This window comes from Corvus brachyrhynchos, unplaced genomic scaffold, assembly GCF_000691975.1.
Source record: "Corvus brachyrhynchos isolate BGI_N302 unplaced genomic scaffold, ASM69197v1 scaffold152, whole genome shotgun sequence".
Classification (NCBI taxonomy): domain Eukaryota; kingdom Metazoa; phylum Chordata; class Aves; order Passeriformes; family Corvidae; genus Corvus; species Corvus brachyrhynchos.
In genome coordinates this window covers 1626105-1644865 of record NW_008237447.1, presented here as the reverse complement: position 1 = coordinate 1644865, position 18761 = coordinate 1626105, and the positions used below count along the sequence as shown (strand labels likewise).

Below are 18761 nucleotides of genomic sequence, written 5' to 3'. Positions count from 1 at the left end.
TCCCTTCTGCCGCTGCCGTGCCTGCCTGCATCCCGTGCCGAGAGCGCAGTTCCCCCCGTTCCCGTCCGCCGCACAGCAAAGGCCTGTCCTTCCCCAGCTCCCACCAGTGCTTCTGATCGCACCAGCTCTGCCCCCTGCCCCGGCTCGGTGGGAAATCCTCGTCCCCTCCCGTTCTGCCTCCTGTCCCCCCACCCTAGTGTGTGATCAAATCTGACAGCGCAGGGAAGGGGGCTCTCACCACACCGGGGGGTGCAGCTGCATAATTAACAGGTTTCGGTGATTCAAAAAAAAAAAATGTCATCACTTTTTGATTTTACCGCAAGCATTATCTGCCCCAAAAAAATAGCTGGGGAGAGGAAGATTTGAACGTCTTCTTAAGGCCGTGGGGAGAGCGCTCGGCTGCTGGTGGCACATCAGGAGCACAGGAAGCTGGGAGTGTGGAGCTCTGCACTAGGATGAGTCCCAGAACGTCCACACCTCGCTATAGCCATGGCAGGAATACAGAGCTGGGTGGTCGGAAGAGAACATGAGTAGCCAAGGTAAAGAGCGTCCATTGTAGGATCCAAATGCCAAAACAGGCTATTACAACACTAAAGCCAAGGCCCCAGGAACAGTAGGGTTTGTCTGCAGAGCCTCCCTGAGAAGGTCCAGATTGGGTACCCTTCATACCTTGTTTTAGTAAAGCTGTGGACATTGCCTACAGGAACCTCACGTACACAGACGATCTCCCTGTTTTGGTTTTCACATTCAAGCAATAACTCAGTACACCCAAGGATATGCTTCTGCTAGTAACAGATGAAATCCCTGCAGGAATGTCCCCTCTGTTGATGCAGTTTGTGCCCTCCTTTCACAGACACATGATTGTGATCCTGGGAAAGGAAGAAGTACTTTCTTCGTCCAGACTGCCCTATTAGTTGTATAGAAGTTATCTGTTTCCTGCCATAGCAAATCTGAGCATAGCAGCAGTGTCAGTGGCAACCTGAGCTAGGAATTTGTGCTGGGTCAGAAGGGAACTCTTCCTTCTACCTTGTCTGCCTGCTGAGATGCTCCCCAGGGCAGTGGTTGTCGGGCATTTGTCAGATGCTGGTACCACCTCTGAAATGCTGATGGATTTGCTCCCCCAAAGTTCCTGTTTGTTGACAGCTTTCAGAGCAAACCCCTTCTGTTTGGTGAGTTGCCTGGGGGAGCTGTCTGTGTGTGGACACGGTTCTGACTGCAGCTCTGGCGTGGGGGCTGCCCATCTGGTGCCCCTTGCAGCATGTAAATAGCTTGGGCTGGCTGAGCTGCCAAACTGTTGCAGCAGAAATTCTCAGGAGTGGCAAAATCCTGAGAGCTGCAGGGCTGCAGAAAGCAACCTCCCTTTATATACCAGCTTGGAACTGCTGGAAACAATCCATCTGCAAGGGTGGTCCACTTCAGCTTTCAGCAAATACTTGAAGTAGGGACTCAGATTAAGGCGGTTTTTTTTGCTAAAGCTTCCTTTTTGCTCATCTGTTTATGTTTTCCTTCTTGATTCTGCAGCTCACAACTGCAGCCTTTTTCTTTTGCTTGCTCACTTTGCTTCTGTCCAGCTTTGCCACAGAGAATAAAAGACTTCAAGACTGGTGGTTTTGTAATCCCTGGCACCTGAGGTCCAAAACTGTTCCGTTCATCTGAGCTGTCTCCTTGATTCTGACACCATCCAGTCCCTTATTCCCATCATTAAATAGCTGGTGGTGGATGAAGTGGTCTGGGCACCCATTAGTTTGCAGTGTTTTGCCCATCTGTCCAGTAAGTCAGTTCCATCTGGAGCTTGAGTGGTTGTGCAGCATCTTTGAAGTGATAAAAACAAGTAACTCCAAAGATTGAAAGGAGACAGGGGGGAAAGTAATGTCTTAAATGCCTTAAAAATATCCCCATGAGTGATCTCAGCTTTAGCTGTGGTGCACGTCGCTCCCTGGTCCTAGATTTATCCCCCTGGTATCCCTTTCCTGCTATCTTTGATTCTTACCTTTTAAAATAAAATGGGATCTTTCTTACCATTCTATTTTCCCTGTTCTTCTGCCTTTTCTCTTCAGCAACTGCTAATGCCAGCCTTCTTGGTGCTAACTGCTGATGCTTACTGTTTGGCTGGTTTTGGCCTCAAAATAGTAAATACTGACAGAGAAATTCTTGTCTTGGGTGTTGATGGCATTTGCAAGGGCAGCCTGCCCAACAGTTGCATTCATGGTGGTTGTTGGAGCTCAGCAGGGATGCCAGGCTGGGAACTGGCAGAATCCAGCCAGAGTAGACAGGACATCAAATTGCTTTTTTGTTGTGTTTTTCTGCCTCAGCCTGAGAGTCTTGGAGGAGAAAGAAGAGATGAGATAGCAAATAAGAAAATCAGATTCTGGTGTCTAAAAAGTAATTGTCTATGTAAAATACTTTTAGGAGAGTAATTAGACTTTTGGCTGTTGTTATTGAAGAAGTGTAAGTATGGTTGGCTTTTGCTCTTTTCTGACACCTGTATCTATGATTACTGTCAACCAATTCCGAGCCTAGCTCGTCTGGTGCATGTCCTAATGTGTATCACTTATCAGAAGAGGGGCAGCCTTGAGTCTCCTTTAAAGAAAATATCTGACACCAGATACCTCAGTAGTGCACATGATGTCCCTAAATGTTAGTTGTGCTCAGTTGACTCCATTCCTTTAAGTAACCACTCTGTTTGTTCCCAATATTCAGCAGGGTCAGTGGATTTTAGGACAATATGACAAGCTCTGAATATTCAACTAAGGTTGCTTTTGTTTGCTCCTGCACGAAGGGTTCCTGATTGTTGAACCTGATGTAACTGCACAGATGGACCAGGGAGAAGAACAGGAATACAAAGCCTTGGAGGAGACACATACAGGTGAGGAACAAGTTATATAAGTCTATAAACACAGAGCAAGTGAAATGCTCTTTGGGCTGCCTCAGTGCTATTTGAGCCACTTTATTTTATGCAGGTCACATTCAGACTTGCTCTTTCCCCCTCAGGGAAGGCAGTCTGCTTGTCTTTCTCAGCTTGCAGGTAAGGGTGTGTAGGAAGAGGGAGTATTAAGAACGTGTGAAGGTTTTTTGGGGATAAGGAGACACCTGTAGCATTGCCCTTGGCTCTCCTGTTCATGGCATGTCTGCTCTGGGTCCTATGATGAGGCTACAGAGCTTCTCCAGCTGGGTTGCCATTTGCTCCCAGTCTTCCATTTACTGCTTCTCCTGTGTGGTGCAAACAAGGCTCCCTAAGGTAACAGCTTGCCTGTTTGCTGTGCCAGTTCCCAGTGGGAAACACAGTCGTATTTTCTTCTCCAGGTGGTGAGCTGGGGCCCCTTCCAGATCACCTTACAAGCGCATATCTGCAGGACGCCTTGGCAGTGGGCTCCAGAGGAGGAGAGGAGCAGTTTGGGGACAGCCATGGAAGTCAGCATGGTTGCTCAGAGCCTCAGCAAGGTGGCTGTGAGGAGGAGGAGGAGGTTAAGCTGCCCTGTTCTGACATCAGCCTGGTGAAAAGGCAGGGGAGAAGGGTGGCAGCCTCCCGGCGAGCCTCTCGCGTGGAGCGCCCCACCATCTGCCCGGAGTGTGGCAAGGGCTTCAGCCGGAGCATCCACCTGCTCCAGCACCAGCGCATGCACACCGGCGAGCGCCCCTTCCTGTGCGGGGACTGCGGCAAGGGCTTCAGCCAGAGCTCCCACCTCGTCCAGCACCGGCGCGTCCACACGGGCCAGAAGCCCTACACCTGCGCCGAGTGCGGGAAGAGCTTCAGCCAGAGCTCCAACCTCCTCAAGCACCAGCGCATCCACACGGGGCTCAAGCCGTACGCATGCAGTGAGTGCGGCAAGTTCTTCAGCGACAGCTCCACCTGCATCAAGCACCAGCGCATGCACACGGGCGAGCGGCCCTACAAGTGCCCGGCCTGCGGGAAGAGCTTCAGCCAGCACTGCCACCTCCTGCAGCACCAGCGGGCCCACGCCGGCGTCCGGCCCTACAGCTGCGGGCAGTGCGGGAAGCGCTTTGGGCAGAGCTCCGACCTCATGAACCACGCGCGCGCCCATACCGGCGAGAAGCCCTACAAGTGCAGCCAGTGCGGCCGCGGCTTCAGCGGCAACTCCAACCTCATCAAGCACACTCGCATCCACACCGGGGAGCAGCCCTACCGCTGCTCCCAGTGCGGGGAGAGCTTCCGCTTCCAGCCCCAGCTGGTGCGGCACCAGAAGCACCATGCAGAGTAGCTGGTGGAGAGGAGAAAGCTCCATGGACCATAGGAAGCTGGCTGGTGCTGGGAAGATACAAAGCTGCTCCCTGGACATCTTGTATGGGACATGAATTTTGGTGGAGAGAGCCCTCAGAGCCTGTGGCTTTTTTTACTTTTTTTTTTTTTTTTTTCCTTTTTTTTGGTTGGATTTATCCAAATCTGTCTGTGAGCACTGCCCAGCCACTCAAGCCAAGAGGGAGGCCACTGCTGATTGAATTAAATGAACTAGAGCACGTTCACTGTGGTGCAGTGGTTGTTGTGAGCCTCTCTTTTGGGGATGAAGAACACAAAGGTACTTACTCAGTGTGGTACCTTCAAAGACACAGAGAACATAGAGACATTCCAAGGATCAGTGTCTTTTCCTGTTATTTCTAGTGGGGAGTGATTTTTATCCCAGGATAAAACAGCTAAAATTTGTACCCATTTCTTGTACAAGCTGCCTGTGTTTTCCCTCACACTAAGGCCACAGGATGATTGCTTCCCATAGAATCCATGTCTCCCACATGCCAGTAGTCTTGCTTTTAGATGGTGTTTGCATCTATTTATCTGAAACCCCTGCAACGCTGTGCTGGGTGCCTCTGCGTGCATGTTGTGGGCCCAGGTGATGCTCTTTTGGGGCCACATCTATGAAGCAGTGCTTTTGCTGGGTTGTATCATCGTTAAATTGACAATTCCACAAATCATGCTGCCATCTGACAGCTTAGCCCTCAGAAGCACCTACCTTAACCTCCTAATAGGTGTTTTAGCGTCTTGTTTAGGCGCTTTTGTGGGTGGCACTTTATGAATGTTTTTATAAGGCTTTAAAAAGTATTTAGGATGACTTTTTCAGTTGTGGTCTTTTAATTGTCTGATGAACTGAAAATGAACAAGAAAATGATGCACAGAAAAATGATGGCATTTGAAAAATAAGCTGTGTCAAACTGATTTTATATTAAATGTTAAACATTTTTTCTTGCATAAAACTTTTAAATTCAAACACTACAGTTTTGAGTTGTTAATGATTACAAAGGGGTAGTTATTTCTCGACTGATTCTGAGAATTTCTGTGATGTTTTTGTGAGTGGTTTTGACAATTTTAATAATGACTTTCTAAGGAACATGAAGGAGACAGGATTCTGAGAAAGCAGAAGGATCTGACCTCTGGAGAGGTCTTCTTCACTTTGAGGAGGAGAATACTACTACTGGAAGTCTGTCCTTAATAGGATTTCTAGCTCAGGCAACCGCTTGGTGCGGGGGAGGAGGAGGGAACTGGCAGTAATAACAAAGATGTTAATATCTCTAGCATGGAAGAACTCCCTGTAATGAGCGTGGCAGTATATACTGAAATGCCTGTTCCACCCACGAAGACAAACAGGGGAAGAAATCACAGTGTGCTTCAGGCAAGAAAACGAAGCAATCAAATCTGTTGTGCTGCAGAATTTTTATTTTCAGCACCACACACAGGCCTGGTGCAAACAATGAGCTTTCACACAGGGCTGAGCTCCCAAACGGGGGAGATCACTTAGGGCAAAGAGAACACCCAACGTGAAGAACACAGGATCCTGAGGAAACCAGCAAGCTGTGACCAGAATATGACTGGAATTCCTGGCTGAGTAATGTGGATACATCCATGCCTCCCTTAGCCACCAACTGCTGCCACAAAGAGCACAGCTTCTTGCTCCATTGGCGGCAGATCTGGTTTAAGTCATTTGGTCTCTACTCCCACCTTCTCCCCAAGAGCCTGAATTAATAGAGCTGTGCTGAGTAAGTGTTCACATGGCTGTGCTCTTACAATCCATAAGATGATCCATGCTTTTTGAAGTACAGATTCTGGAGAGTTCACTCCAAACTCCATTAGTCCAATCTACACCACAGGCTCATGAGGAGCAGGGTATGTACCACTGAAAGGCTTGGAGTCAGTGAACAGACAGATGAAAAAAAGGAAATAAATAGTGTGGCCAGTATTGCTGTTAGTTCCCAAGAAATACATCATTTAAGATGTTTGTTGCTTTCCTTCCTCTTTTTTTTAATGTTTCTAAAAAGGGCTAGACCTGAAAAAGCCTGACACATTGCCTTTGTTGTTTCTGCATTCCCAGCCCCATCAGGAAAGCGTTCATTGCCACCAGAGGACGGAAACTGCAATTCATTTTTGTGGTGTCTTTGCTGCACATGCTGTTACCAAAACGTGTTTATTCTGAAGGGTAATTCTGCCCCCATAAAGCAGCTGAAAAGATGTCTCTTGCCTCAGAGTTGGAGTTTCAGCCAGTTGTGTATGTTTGTGGAATGGACAAAGCCAGGCCAGGGTGGTGACATTTACACAGTAAAAGGTGCCAGGGGCACAGAAGCCAAGCAGTGTTAGCCCAGGTGAACTCTTTTGCTCTAATGCTGTTTCTGTTCATTTTTCAAACTAGGCACGTGTAGAACCTGCTGATGGGCATTATCTACACCCAGTAAGTCCTCACACAAACACTGCTGCTGGGCAGCCCCTGTGCCCTCACTCTCCACTCCGGCCATGACAAGCCAGGGCACTTTGTGCTCTCTCTGTTCAGTCACTACAAACCCCGTAGTTCAGAGCCCACTGCATCCAATTCAACTTCATTGCATGGTTAATTCAGATTCCCTTAGCTGGGAGCCAGGGGGAGTGGGAGAATTACGAACATCTGAGGACCTTTTCTGTCCCACACTTTCCGTGTTCTCTCTTAGTCATTCATTGAGGTACAGGAAGAACGGGCAGCAGGCCATTTCGGGATCAGCCTCTTTCTAGAAATGACAAACAAAACTGCTGTGAGGACTTGCCTGTATGCCTGCTGCATGACTCCTCAGAGAGTTGGCTGTCAGGTTCTCAAAATGCCAGGTTGCCACCTAACTGTGGCCTGGACCACATGTTGGTTTTGGTGCACCTTGTGCCCTGGTCTTCTAGATTTGTAGCTCTTGCTGCAAGTGCCCCCATGGACAGCCTTGTTCAGCTGGCAGCGAGAGTGACTGAATGTGGGCTGTGGCAAACAATTTTACTCCAGAATATACAGTATATATAGAAGAGAGTACACTAATCCCTTATGCAGAGCAGAAGGGCAGGGACAGCACCCAGGTTCACTCCTTGGGGCTGTATTACACACGGGTGTAGACAACATAAGGGTCCTAATCAGCTAAGATGTAAGATGATCGGTGTCCATGCAGCATTTTTGTGTTGCCACTCGATGTGCTGAAGCACACCAGCGTGTTACCCTTCACTTCGCTTGAATTTAGTGTTAATCTGCAGGCAGCTCTTTTCCAGGCGCTCCCTACTGGCCGCTTCACAAACACCAGTGTTCTTCATTCTCCTAAACAGTTCGTCCAGTATTTTGACCATGATTTTTTTTTTTGTTTTCCCATTAATCTGAACACGTTTAATCATGAAACCAAATGTCACTGAGATGCTCAAACAGGAAATCAGTTAAGCTTAGCTGCAAGGGCAGCTTCTTAATTGATTTGCTTGCAAGTAAGGTTGAGCTTTTCACAGAAGTGTGTGGATCTCAGATCTTTCCAACAACACTGTGCTGCCTTTCAAAGATCTTTGAAGTAGTACAAAACTAGGCTTCTGCTCTTCAAACACTTTTTTGAAATGTGTTCTCTGCATGCTGCACATGCTTGAGTGTTGAACTTTCAGACTTAAAATTCTCTTGAAATCCTCTAAAACCCCTTGTTGTTGGGAGCTCTTTAACTCCAGGCTCATTGATATGATGAGGGAAGTTGGTACACTTAGGAATTGTTTCATCTACAATGCAGCATCTTCTCTTAATTAAGAAGTGTCTCTCATCAGGATGACAGGCTGTCCATAGAGACCTCTTGATTACAGAGCTCTGCTACAGTAACTTTCCTTTTACAGCTATTCACAAGAACCAGTCTAGACTGCATTTTACTGAAACTGGGGAGTGAAATTTTCCATTCAGGCATCATACTGGCCTGAACAGAAGGCAGCCTCAGATCTCTCTTCTGAGGAGCAGAGACAAAAATTTATATATATAAATATATATTTCTATTTAAAGAAAAAAAAAACAAAAAAACCCCCCACAACTCCCAAACCCATTTCATCATTTCACTTCCCCAGTTCTAATTAAAACATACCTTGGGCTCAGAGGCTGCTACCCACTCAAGTTCTGTCATTCTGCCCATTGGGTGAGGGCCTATTTGTGCATGGGACCAAGTGCTCTCCAAGCCTTGGCAGCTCAGCTCCCCAAAGATGCAGGTTCCAAATTGCATCAGTTGGTTCTGGCTGCCAAAATTGCACATTGCAGTCTCTGTAAACTGGCTGCACTGGGGTGTTGTGTGCACTGTGGTTTTACCAATTTGAGTAGTTTTACTTTCTCAGAAATCCTGAATACTTGACTGTGCTGGAAGTGTCAATTCAAGAAACTGGGACTCCAAGTTCTAAAGAAAAATGTTCCAGGCACCAGGTCCACACATCATTTCTGTATGCACTCAGTAATTGTGGCCAAGTTCATGCATGAAGATTTGTACAACCTGCATTTTAGACAGGTACTGCTCAAACTTTAACTGTGTAGGCCTACTCTTCAAAGTCTAACATGGCCAAAAACCTGAAAGAGAAATCCAGGAGGAGTTTACATAGCTAAGATAGCCTTCATTTTAGTGACCTCACCCTTCTTGCAGAATCAGTGATGTGAAGATGGTATCTTTACACTTTTTACACACTTTACACATCTTTTATGCACTTCACACAAGGTAAAGCTTTTAGCTTTTTCTGCTACTGTTTTACCTGATTTCCACCCTACTGGATGTTAAAAGTCCTTGCGAAAACTTGTAATTCCAAGGTGAGCAGGCCTGAGGCCTGTAGAAACACACATTCTGGTTTTGCCAGGAAGCAGAGCACTTTGAGAAACTAAATGAATTAATCATTTAGCAGGCTCTTGAGTGTAAAATGCAACCAGTTGGAGATCTGCCTCTCACTACCCTGGAGTACCTATTCAGACACAAGTGCACTGAGTGATCTTTTGCTCAAAGAGAAGATCTGATAACTGGGACAAGAAAATCACTCCCACCTGCTCTGGAGAGGCTGATGGAAACGAACGTGACATGTTAGCAGAAAGGATTTCTGTCACACAGCAAGGACTAAATGAAAACACTACACCTGCTGTAGTAAGTAATGCTGTGCAATTTTAGGCAATTCTTTCAGACTCATTTCTCTAATTCAGAAATGGCCCTGAATCACAAACCTGTATCCATGAGCCAAGTGCTCATGGGTAGCTGAGCATGGAAGAGTGCAAGTTGTAAGCAGGAATTACGGTGGGAGCTGTAGGGCACCTCTGCCTTGCTGGCACAAACACTTCCCCCCCCAGAAGTGACTTCCTGCAGAGCTGGGTGACCTCTCCCTGTTGCTGTTGTCAGGTCTTCCTCACCCCCATTAGTCTTTAAGGTAGGGATGGGCACCTTTCCTGCTCCGTGTTGGCTCGGAGACTTCTGCAGAGGGGGAGCACTGAGGGACAGAGGAGTGCTAAAGAAGCCCAAAGAAACACTGAGCACGTTGACAGGTGGTAAAATAGAGGATGAGTGACAATTTTCAGAGCCAAGAGATGCTGTGCCTTGCACAGAGAAATACAGAGCAGAGCTGGGAGCTGCTTCTCTTGCACCTGACTGCTGATAACACCTATCAGACACAATCTAAATGTGCAAATGCTGTTCAGGTTACACCTACAAACAGTGTGAGTCTTAATCCATTATTTACAACACGGAGTCAGGATCTGAATGAAGTTGCTTGTTTATGACACAAAAATCATCAGTCCAGAGTACTGCAGACTTCAGGACAAAGAGGCCAAAAGAAAAGAACATGTCTGTACTAAAAAGATAAAAGATTTCTGAATAAAATAAAGTTTTACATCTGCAAGACCAGGGGAGAGTTTATCCTTTCTCTGAAGGAGTGTGGCTCCATAGGGTACCTGCATGGATTTTTTTGTATGAAAATGCTGGGCAGAATGTTTTTGTATGGTATCCTGTGAATGGTATGAGATTTATGAAGGGTCTGCTGCTCCACTGGAAAATGTTTGGTTTATTGGCCATTAATCAAAAAAAATGGGTTGAAAACTACTCATGTAAACTGCTCATATCTTAGCAAAAATTGGGCAAATTATTTGCCTGCAGGATAATAAAAAGGCAGATTGGTGGTAGCTTTTCCTGCTTTTATTCTCCATGGTGACAACTCAAAAGCAATGACTTCGATACTGTATGCATGGCAAATGTATAATGCTTGGTAATTGGGGATGTGGATGTGTCCCAAAAAGCTATAGAAGTGTTACATTTTCATTACAGAGTATTGTTACGTCCTTCTCCCCCTGATATTGAAAAAGTTCATTACAGGGGAGGACAATCTAAGTAAAATAGCAGCAGCAAAGAAAGCCACTCACTCACTGTGTAATGGCTGGGAAACGGCTGTGGTAGGCAGCAACAGAGGCAGGGAAAAAGCCCAGCTCATCTGTAAACAGCAAGAGGATTGTACCCCTGGGCCAGGGCTCAAGTTTCCCTGGACTGAATTTTGCTTTTAAGCCAAGCCTGTCGACTTCTAGTTCACACTTCTAACTCACATGTCATTAATAGCACCTTGGAACACCGTTTGCTTTCTGACTCATTAAATGCTGCTGCTCTCTGCCACTGCTCTCACCAAGGACAATGCAACCTGAATGCATTTGCTCCTGCGGCTTGCACTCCACAGCTCTGACTGCAGCTGCCCTGGGGTTGAAAACAATACCGACTCGTTTTGAAATTATGTTCAGCTTTAATTTTTAAAATGTTTCCAGTAACACCCCTGCTTGGGCTTGAGAGAGTATCTAGAGGGCTTGGGCTTTTGTTGCGGGCATTCTGCAATTTTTGCTTTTATGGGGGTAAAAATGCCTTTTTTACAAAACACCACCCATTCTACATCCAAGCTGCCTGGAACCCCTAGGCACAACACTGAAGGCTGACTGGAAATAGCCAAAGGAAAGCACAGGGGTCAGAGAGGCATTACAAGCATGACAAAACATGACAGGCAAAAGAGGTGGTGGCCTCCTCCCCTGGCAAAGGCCCCTGTGCAGGCAGGGGTGAATGCCAGAAAGAATTATAAAGGTTACAAGAGAGTTCATATGGGAATCGTGGCAGGTTCCTTCCTTTAGTATTAGCTAACTTTATTATTTAGATTTTTGCTGTTTCTAATGCTGGTAAATCCAGCTGGCATTTCTGAGATCACATCAAAATGATAGCTGTTCCTTCACATTATACAATGGATACTTTTTCTGATCTTCCAGGCAATGGGAAAGGGACTTCAGGAGCCCCAGGTGACTATGAGGGTGGTTTCGACATCACAGCTGTTGTAGCAACCATGTACAGCCAGTAGAGCCTGGAGATGCTGCACCACAGAGATTTCTGGAATTAGAGGGGCAAATCTGCAGCACCTGGCAGATGCCAAAGGCATTGCTTCTGGATTCTACTTTGCTCCAGTAAAAAAATGGGCTAAAGCCCCTTTAGCTCTTATTTCCACATGTCCCAAACCCTGTACCTAGTCACAGCGAACGGATCATCACCCACATCTTGTGTGAAAGCTACCTGGACAAAAAGACAGCTCCATGCAGTTTCTCAACAATCTCCACATCATTAAAATTATTTTCAGAATAGCTCAGGCATGATAAAACACCATGGTGCTGCATTTATATGCCTGGAACAGTTTGTGGCAAGGCTTGACTCCTGAAATATTTTGTGATTGCTCCTTCTCAGGGATCTATCCCAGGGGCTGTCCTTTATCTCTCCGAGATGCAGCTCTGGGGTGCACTGCTGATGGCCACCCCTGACCCAGCTCCAGCAACGAAGGTGGGGATGTTACAGCTCCAGTCCCCTGTACCATATGCCAGCATAAAGACCTGAGTAATTCTGACTGCCTGTTTCAGCTGATAAATGCTGGGAGTTTCTCTTAAGTATTCAAAGTGCTAATTTTGTTAATTTTCCATTTCAGTGGAAATTGAGTGTTCTGAAGATATTCACACTGAAGCCACCCACTGGAACTTTTACAATGCACCTTAAAGGAATAAAGGGATTGATGAGAAGTCATTACCATTGGTATTTATCTTCCTAGTCCATTATGTCAAAATCTTTTTTTTAGTAGCCAAGATCACTTTTGTTGACAGCACAGCCAAATCTACTGCTGATGCTCAATCCTGCTTTTGCTCTAGGGGCTCTTCTAAATTTTTACAGGATTCTCTCATCATCTGTTTTCTTAGCAAGTCACCATTGTGATGCTATGATTTTAAGACCACAAAACCCTCCATGTCCTTGACATGACCCAGACATCCATATCCAGTAAGAAAAGGATTTTAATTTTATGCCAGCAATAAAAACTGATCACTGGAAAACTTATAATTTGAGACCACATAATAGCCAGGCTCATTATTATTTCCCAGTGCCAGCATTCTGCAGGTGTTCTGAAAGATGGCACAGACACAAACCATTACTCCTCTCTTGAAACCTGAGGCTCCTCTCAAGCTGTCTGTCAGTCTCTGGCCCCGTCCTCCCCTGCTGCAGGAGTCACAGGTCATTAGGGTTGTGTAGCTGTGCAGGTACTCTACATCACCCCTCGCTTCTTGATTTGGTCCATTGGCTGCTGCTGCAGACATATTTCTAATGGGAAAAATAAAGATGGCCTGAGGACAGACATGATCAGTAGCTGAAAATTCCTGGAGATTTGTACAGCAAAATACGAAATCTAAAACTTTAGAGCAAGGTTGCTGCTGCCCAGATCTGACTTCAGGTGATGCCATGATGATTTTTTGCCTTTTCTTTTATACCTGTTATACCTTTTTACAACTTCTATATTCTTAGTGCTTTTTGCCTACAAGCTGTCTCTTGTTCAGCTAAGAGACTAAACATTTTAGAAGCTTCGTAGTTAGGGATCAGTGTGCCCCAGACCCCAAGGTCCTCTCCAGAACACATTCTGTAAACTGAGATAGAACCATCCAGGGGAAGCTTCCCTGGGGAGGGGGGCTGATTTGAGCCTCTCATTGGGGAATTTTTGATAGCTATGCTAATTAGTAACACCTATAATGTTATACCAGATCTTTTGGGGGTGTGCATTGCGGTGTGCATTTCAGTGCATTCGACCTGGACGTGTGCACCTAAGGATCCGTAAAATAAATACCAAAGTAAAACCCCTTTTTCGCTCCTAACCGTGTTTGACTCTTGATTTTAAGACCAGGAAAAGGCATCACAGGCAATTAAGGCCTCCTTTTTTTCTTTTCTGCAGCTGAAACTTTTATCACCTGATAAAACCCATAGAATCCCTAGTCATAAAATCTTCAATACTCTTCCAGGTACTTGGATTCAAGAGACATTTCCAAGTTCTCACAAACAGTTGTTTCTACAATCAAGACAGTTTTCTTAAAAGAATTAGCTTGCAACTACTTATTTATAAGATAGATACACAAATGGCAACTTCTTACACACAGTGTGCAGATGCCCTAAAGTACCAGCACTGAACAAAAAAACCTGACTCAAATAAATGAAGACTTGTATTTTTAATACACACAACTCATTCCTGAGGGCTTGATCAAATAAACTACAGTGACTGAGATAAGGGACAGAACATAACTGATATGAGAAGATTGTAATGCTCAGGCTTTCAGTATGATTTAAAAGACAGTAAAGATTCAAAGACTGTAAAATCACTGGTTTGGCCCCTTTCTGGCATAGTCAGATGCACTTTCAAATTTCAGTATCAACTGTTTCCTGGGTCTGCTGGATGTCTGATGGAAATGATAGCAGGCTAAGCTCCCTTGAAATTCATGGCACATGGGTTGCCAAGGTTTTCAGACTAATAAAACATCAACTTGCTAGAATCCTCATAGGTCAGGAATGAAATGTTTGATTTACAACAGCATGTAGTGAAGCTCCATAGACTTCTCAAGGCCCCAGAGTCCTCAGATGGCACCCAACTGCCCACCTCTTGCTAACTGTGCTGTGATTTTCCTAAAAACACACATTAATGATAAGAAAAGATGAAAATACTTAAGATGTTCATCTCTACAGCCATAATACAGGTAGATGGTAAAGGCAGTTGCTAAGTTGCTCTCCCTGTTTGGAAAGTCATGGTACTCAGGTAGTCAGGTTCCCAGTGACTGGTGAAAGGGAAACATCCCACCTCTTTTAAAGAGGAGTAAAACAACAGGACCCTGGGAACTCTTGACCAATCAGCCTCACCTCTGTGCCCTGAAAGATTCCCCTGGAAGCTATCTCAGGGTATATGGATGGCAGGGAAGTGATTAAAGACAGCTGGCATGGCTTCACCCAGGACAAATCATGCCTGCTTACTTGGAGACCTTCTATGAGAGTGATGACATTGTGGATAAGGAAAATCCATCTGATGTCATCTGCCTTGACTTCTGTGAGGCCTTTGACACAGTCCCACACAATACTGTAGTTTCTAAATTGGAGAGAGATGGGTTTGATGGATGGACTTGATGGCCACAGAATTGGCTAGATGGCCACATCCAGAGCATCAGGCAATGGCTCAGTGTCCAAACAGACATCAGAAACAAGTGGTGTCCCTCGTGGGCCTGCACCAAGCCTGACACTGTTCAATCCTCATAAATGGCACAGACAGTGGGACTGAAGGCCCTCTCAGCAGTCTGTGGGTCACACCAAGCTGAGTGATGCCACGGAGTCACTGGAGGCGAGGGATGCCATCCAGAGTGACCCTGGGACAGGCTTGAGGAGTGGGCCCATGAGAACCTCATGAAGTTCAACACAGCCAAGTGTGAGGTGCTACACCTGAGCCAGGGCAACCCCTGGTACTGATACAGACTGGGGCAAGAATGGACTGGGAACCCTGAGAAGGACTTGGAGAACTAGATGATCTTTAAGGTCCCTTCCAAACCATTCTATGATTCTATGATTTTATAGTGGTAAAGGTTGGACATGAGCCAGCCATGTGCTCTTGCAGCCCAGAAAGCCAACCATATCTTGGGCTGCATCGGGTGAGTGACCAGCAGGTCAAGGAGTGGAATTTCCCTCTCCTCTCTTCTCCCAAGACCCCACACAGAGTGCTGTGTTCAACTCTGGGGCCACCAGCACAAAGACATGGACCTGTTAGAACAGGTCCAGAGGGACACAAAAATGGTCACAGGGGCTGGAACACCTCTTCTATGAAGACAGGATATTCAGCCTGGAAAAGAGAAGGCTCTGTGGAGACCTTAGAGCAGCCTTCCAGTGCCTAAAGGGTCCTACAAGAAAGCTGGAGAGGGACTTTTTACCAGACTTTTTTACTTTTTTGCACTGATTTTCAACTAAAAGAGGGCCATTTTAGATTAGATACAAGGAAGAAATTCTTTACCCTGAGCGTGGTGAGACACTGGAACAGGTTGCCCATAGAAGCTGCAGATGGCCCATCACGGAAGTGTTCAAGGTCTGGTTGGACGGGGCTTTGAGCAACCTGGTATGTGGAAGATGTCCCTTCCCATGGCAGAGGGTTGGAACTAGATGATCTTTGAAGGCTACCTCCTGCACAAAAAACTGCAATTCCACAACTGGGTGGTCCTGCTGGCCAATCCCTCTCAGGCCAGGAAGACCCAGGACTGGGCTTTCCAAAACTACAGTCATCACTAGAGGAGTGTGGGAGAAGAAAGTCATCCTTTCATCAATGCACTTTCTCACATGAAAACTGTCATCAAATCTACGGAGATTTTTTTTGCTCTCCCCTGACCATTCCTGGTGGGTGAACAATCTGGCAAAGGAGTAATGCAGAAATTAATCTATCATTTTTATGGAGAACTGCAGTGATGTTACTATACCTTGTGTTCCAAACAGTACTGCCAGTATGAGCATCTGAGGCCAGACAGCTTCCCAAATTCCCACAGGAGCAACAAAGATGTCATTTCAGAGGCTGATAAGGTCCGTAACACAACAGGGCACTAAGTTGTTTCTAGGTGTAATAGGGATCAAGATACTGGACCTTAAAATGTTCCCATCATGTTCCCTCACATGATGATTTTAGCAGCTAAATAAATGACTGCATAATACCCTATGAAAAGCAGAATGTCAGGCTTCCAAATGGTGTGAAGCACTCACTTCTAAATAAAGCTATTCCTGAGACAACAGCCACTAATACCACATCCCAACCAAAGTGAATGGAATGGTTTTAACTGAAAAGGTGACTTTCAAAACTTGTATCCATCCACAGTACTAATTCTTTTCCCACTGCTGTTCGGGCTCTCTTCAGTGCCTGGAAACAATTCCCAGAAAGGAGTGATACCAGTGGCACAGAATGAAGGTCTGCAGCTGCCCTCTCGCTGAGGCTGTCCCCCTCTTTGCTTCCTTGAAACAAAAAGGCCACTCACTGGAGTAGCAGAGGTGTCTGGTGGTGCTGGAAGCAGAGCACTAGGAAGGCTAGAGCACTACTTTTAAAACAGTGGAGTAGGTACTCCAGCTTGAAGCTCTACAGGGTCACAGTTCAGCTGCAAGGAAATGCAACTGCATCAAAACAAAACACAGTTGGAGGCAGGGGGGAAACAAATCATGCTCTCATCACAATAAAAGCTACTTTGACCCACTTTTGAAACAATACATCAATCTCACCTGCAACTCTCATCACACAACGAACAGAACTAAATATATTGAACAAACCAGCTCATAATTGTCTCTTTCCCCATTCAGCCCTTATCAAGGTAACATCTCATCAGTCATTTCTTACAGTGTCTGAAAAGATGTAGATTTTCTTTCATGATTTAGGGCCTGATCAGCTGGAGGCAGTCTGCAGCTGTAAGAACAAGGCCTCCTCCCAGCATGGGGGTGATACAGAAAAGGCTTTAAGTATGGAGACAATTTTGATCCAAACGGAGAACTGAGGAGACAGAGAGAGCAAGAGGTACACAGGCCTCCCTCTGCACATGAGACAGGGCAAGAGGCACAAAGGCAGCCTCACTTGTAGTTCAGGGCTGCAGGGGCAGGAGGGACGTGGCTGCCGTCCAGTGCAGAATGGAGGGCACTGGAAAACACGGTGCCAAAGAGAGCCCTGGCCTCATTTTCCTGGCAGACTCTCAGAGCCTCTGAGATCGAGTGCTGTCCATGGCAGTCTGTCTCTTACAAAAGCCTCAGCTCCCCTGGATGAAACAAACAATTGAAACAGTCCATGGCTGATGGCTGCAGAGGTTCACAGAGGCTTGTCTTGCTCGTTGCTCTGCATCTTCTCCACTGCAGTCACCTCATGATTGATATCCAGCCCATCAACATGACAGGTCCACAACAACTTCAAACCACAAGGGACATCCTTGTTGGGAAATCATTCTGGGAGGAAAGAGAGAAGATTAAATGTCAACAGGAAAGCACTCATTGGAACAGACAAAGGGACAGACAAAGCTTTGACAGAGACAACTAAACAGCAACGGCTTTGTCCACTCACAATCCAATCCTCTCTCCCACAGCTAAGCTACTCTAATGATAAGATCTCCCTCATGGCGAAGGCTTCCCCAGCTGGGGTAGATGGGGAAGATCCCCTTCCCCAGCAACGATGAACTCATCAGTCCTCACTAGCTTGGACCACATGTGGCAGGATGTTTTGCACTTGCTGGTATCCTGGGTGAGGAATGCCTTTGGCATGAATGGCCCCTACAGAAGCCCATGTACCCACAGGAGTCTGTGATCTCACCCCATTCAGGAAGATGTCTGTTATGCCATCCCTTGCTACCAACCCAGAAGAACAAGAGCCTCTCAACCCTTCCTTAACAAGGATTAAGGCCAAAGCAAAGCCCTATAATTTCTGTAAGGCCTGGGTAACTTCCCTACCATGATCCTCCTGAACCCTAGATAAACTCCCACCACCTTGGATTTACCAGGCCACATATGCCAAAGACATCCCTTACCTCCCCAGTCCCAGGCACATCTGGCTTTCCCCTCCATCATGGACTCCTGTGGAGGAGCTATCACCCTTTCTGGCTTCCTACACCCACAGTTCCTTTCCCCCTTCCCACAGGGAGTGACACCCAGACTCCAGGTGTCACCCTCCTGGAAAACCCCCTTGGCCCATCAACTCTGGTTAGTAACCCCTGCCTGGTGGCTCTCCGCTCAGCCTATTTGGACCAGGACCACCAGACATGGCCTCACTGTTTTCTTGGGGTCCTTTTTCCTCTTCTTGTCAGAGGCATTGAGGTAGGCCTGTTCCCTGGCCCTGTAGGAAGGGCCTCGACTCAGCTCCCTCTCGCTGTAGGGGGGCAGGCTGTCCTCCTCCTCCTCGTCCTGCTCAGGGGACGATGACTGCGGCGGTGGCGGCGGCTGCGACTTCTCGGCTTTGTAGGTGGAGGGTGGTGACCAGGCATAGTATGTGCTCCCTCCCCTCTGGCTGGGCTGCGAGCTCAGCTTCGAGGGGGTTGCACAGTGGTCACCACTCTCGTCATAGCTCCGGGATTTCCTCTCCAAGACGCTGCTGAGGTAGGAGTGATCGTATTTCTGGCTGCCTCCAGGCGTCCGGCTCACCAGCCTGGGAAGGTGCTTCTCCTCGTGGGCCCGTCTGCGGGGGCGGCTGTAGGACCAGCCCCGAT

At 46.7% G+C, this 18761-nt stretch overlaps 2 protein-coding genes across 9 annotated transcripts in view; one reads left to right on the top strand and one right to left on the bottom strand.

Moving 5' to 3' along the window:
• Nucleotides 1-6: 6 nt before the first annotated feature.
• Nucleotides 7-5221, top strand: LOC103613718 (zinc finger protein 239). 2 transcript variants are annotated; one of them, XM_008631549.2, is made up of 3 exons: nt 7-539; nt 2780-2866; nt 3304-5221. In XM_008631549.2, exons 1-3 carry the CDS (start codon nt 527-529, stop codon nt 4218-4220), a joined length of 1017 nt encoding a protein of 338 aa, XP_008629771.2. In that variant the 5' UTR covers nt 7-526; the 3' UTR covers nt 4221-5221. The 2 variants fall into 2 exon arrangements, with proteins under 2 accessions (XP_008629771.2, XP_017586958.1); XM_017731469.1 differs by having other exon boundaries at nt 2701-2866.
• Nucleotides 5222-13724: 8503 nt separating this feature from the next.
• ILDR2 (immunoglobulin like domain containing receptor 2) overlaps nt 13725-18761 on the bottom strand; it is a 38108-nt gene continuing 33071 nt past the window's right edge. For 4 of the 7 annotated variants that reach the window (XM_017731464.1, XM_017731462.1, XM_017731466.1 and 1 more), the window contains 2 exons: nt 18274-18755; nt 13725-17511 (listed from right to left, as the gene is read on the bottom strand). In XM_017731464.1, coding sequence (XP_017586953.1) covers nt 18289-18755 — 467 coding nt within the window. In that variant the 3' untranslated portion in view covers nt 13725-17511; nt 18274-18288. The remainder of the gene's footprint in view (nt 17512-18273; nt 18756-18761) is intronic. The other 3 variants (XM_017731463.1, XM_017731467.1, XM_017731468.1) reach the window with 1 other exon arrangement.

Excerpts from the sequence above, each read along its gene's own strand:
- LOC103613718 (XM_008631549.2), top strand. Across the intron at positions 2,867-3,303 it reads CTTGGAGGAGACACATACAG|GTGGTGAGCTGGGGCCCCTT; the intron begins GTGAGGAACAAG and ends TTTCTTCTCCAG.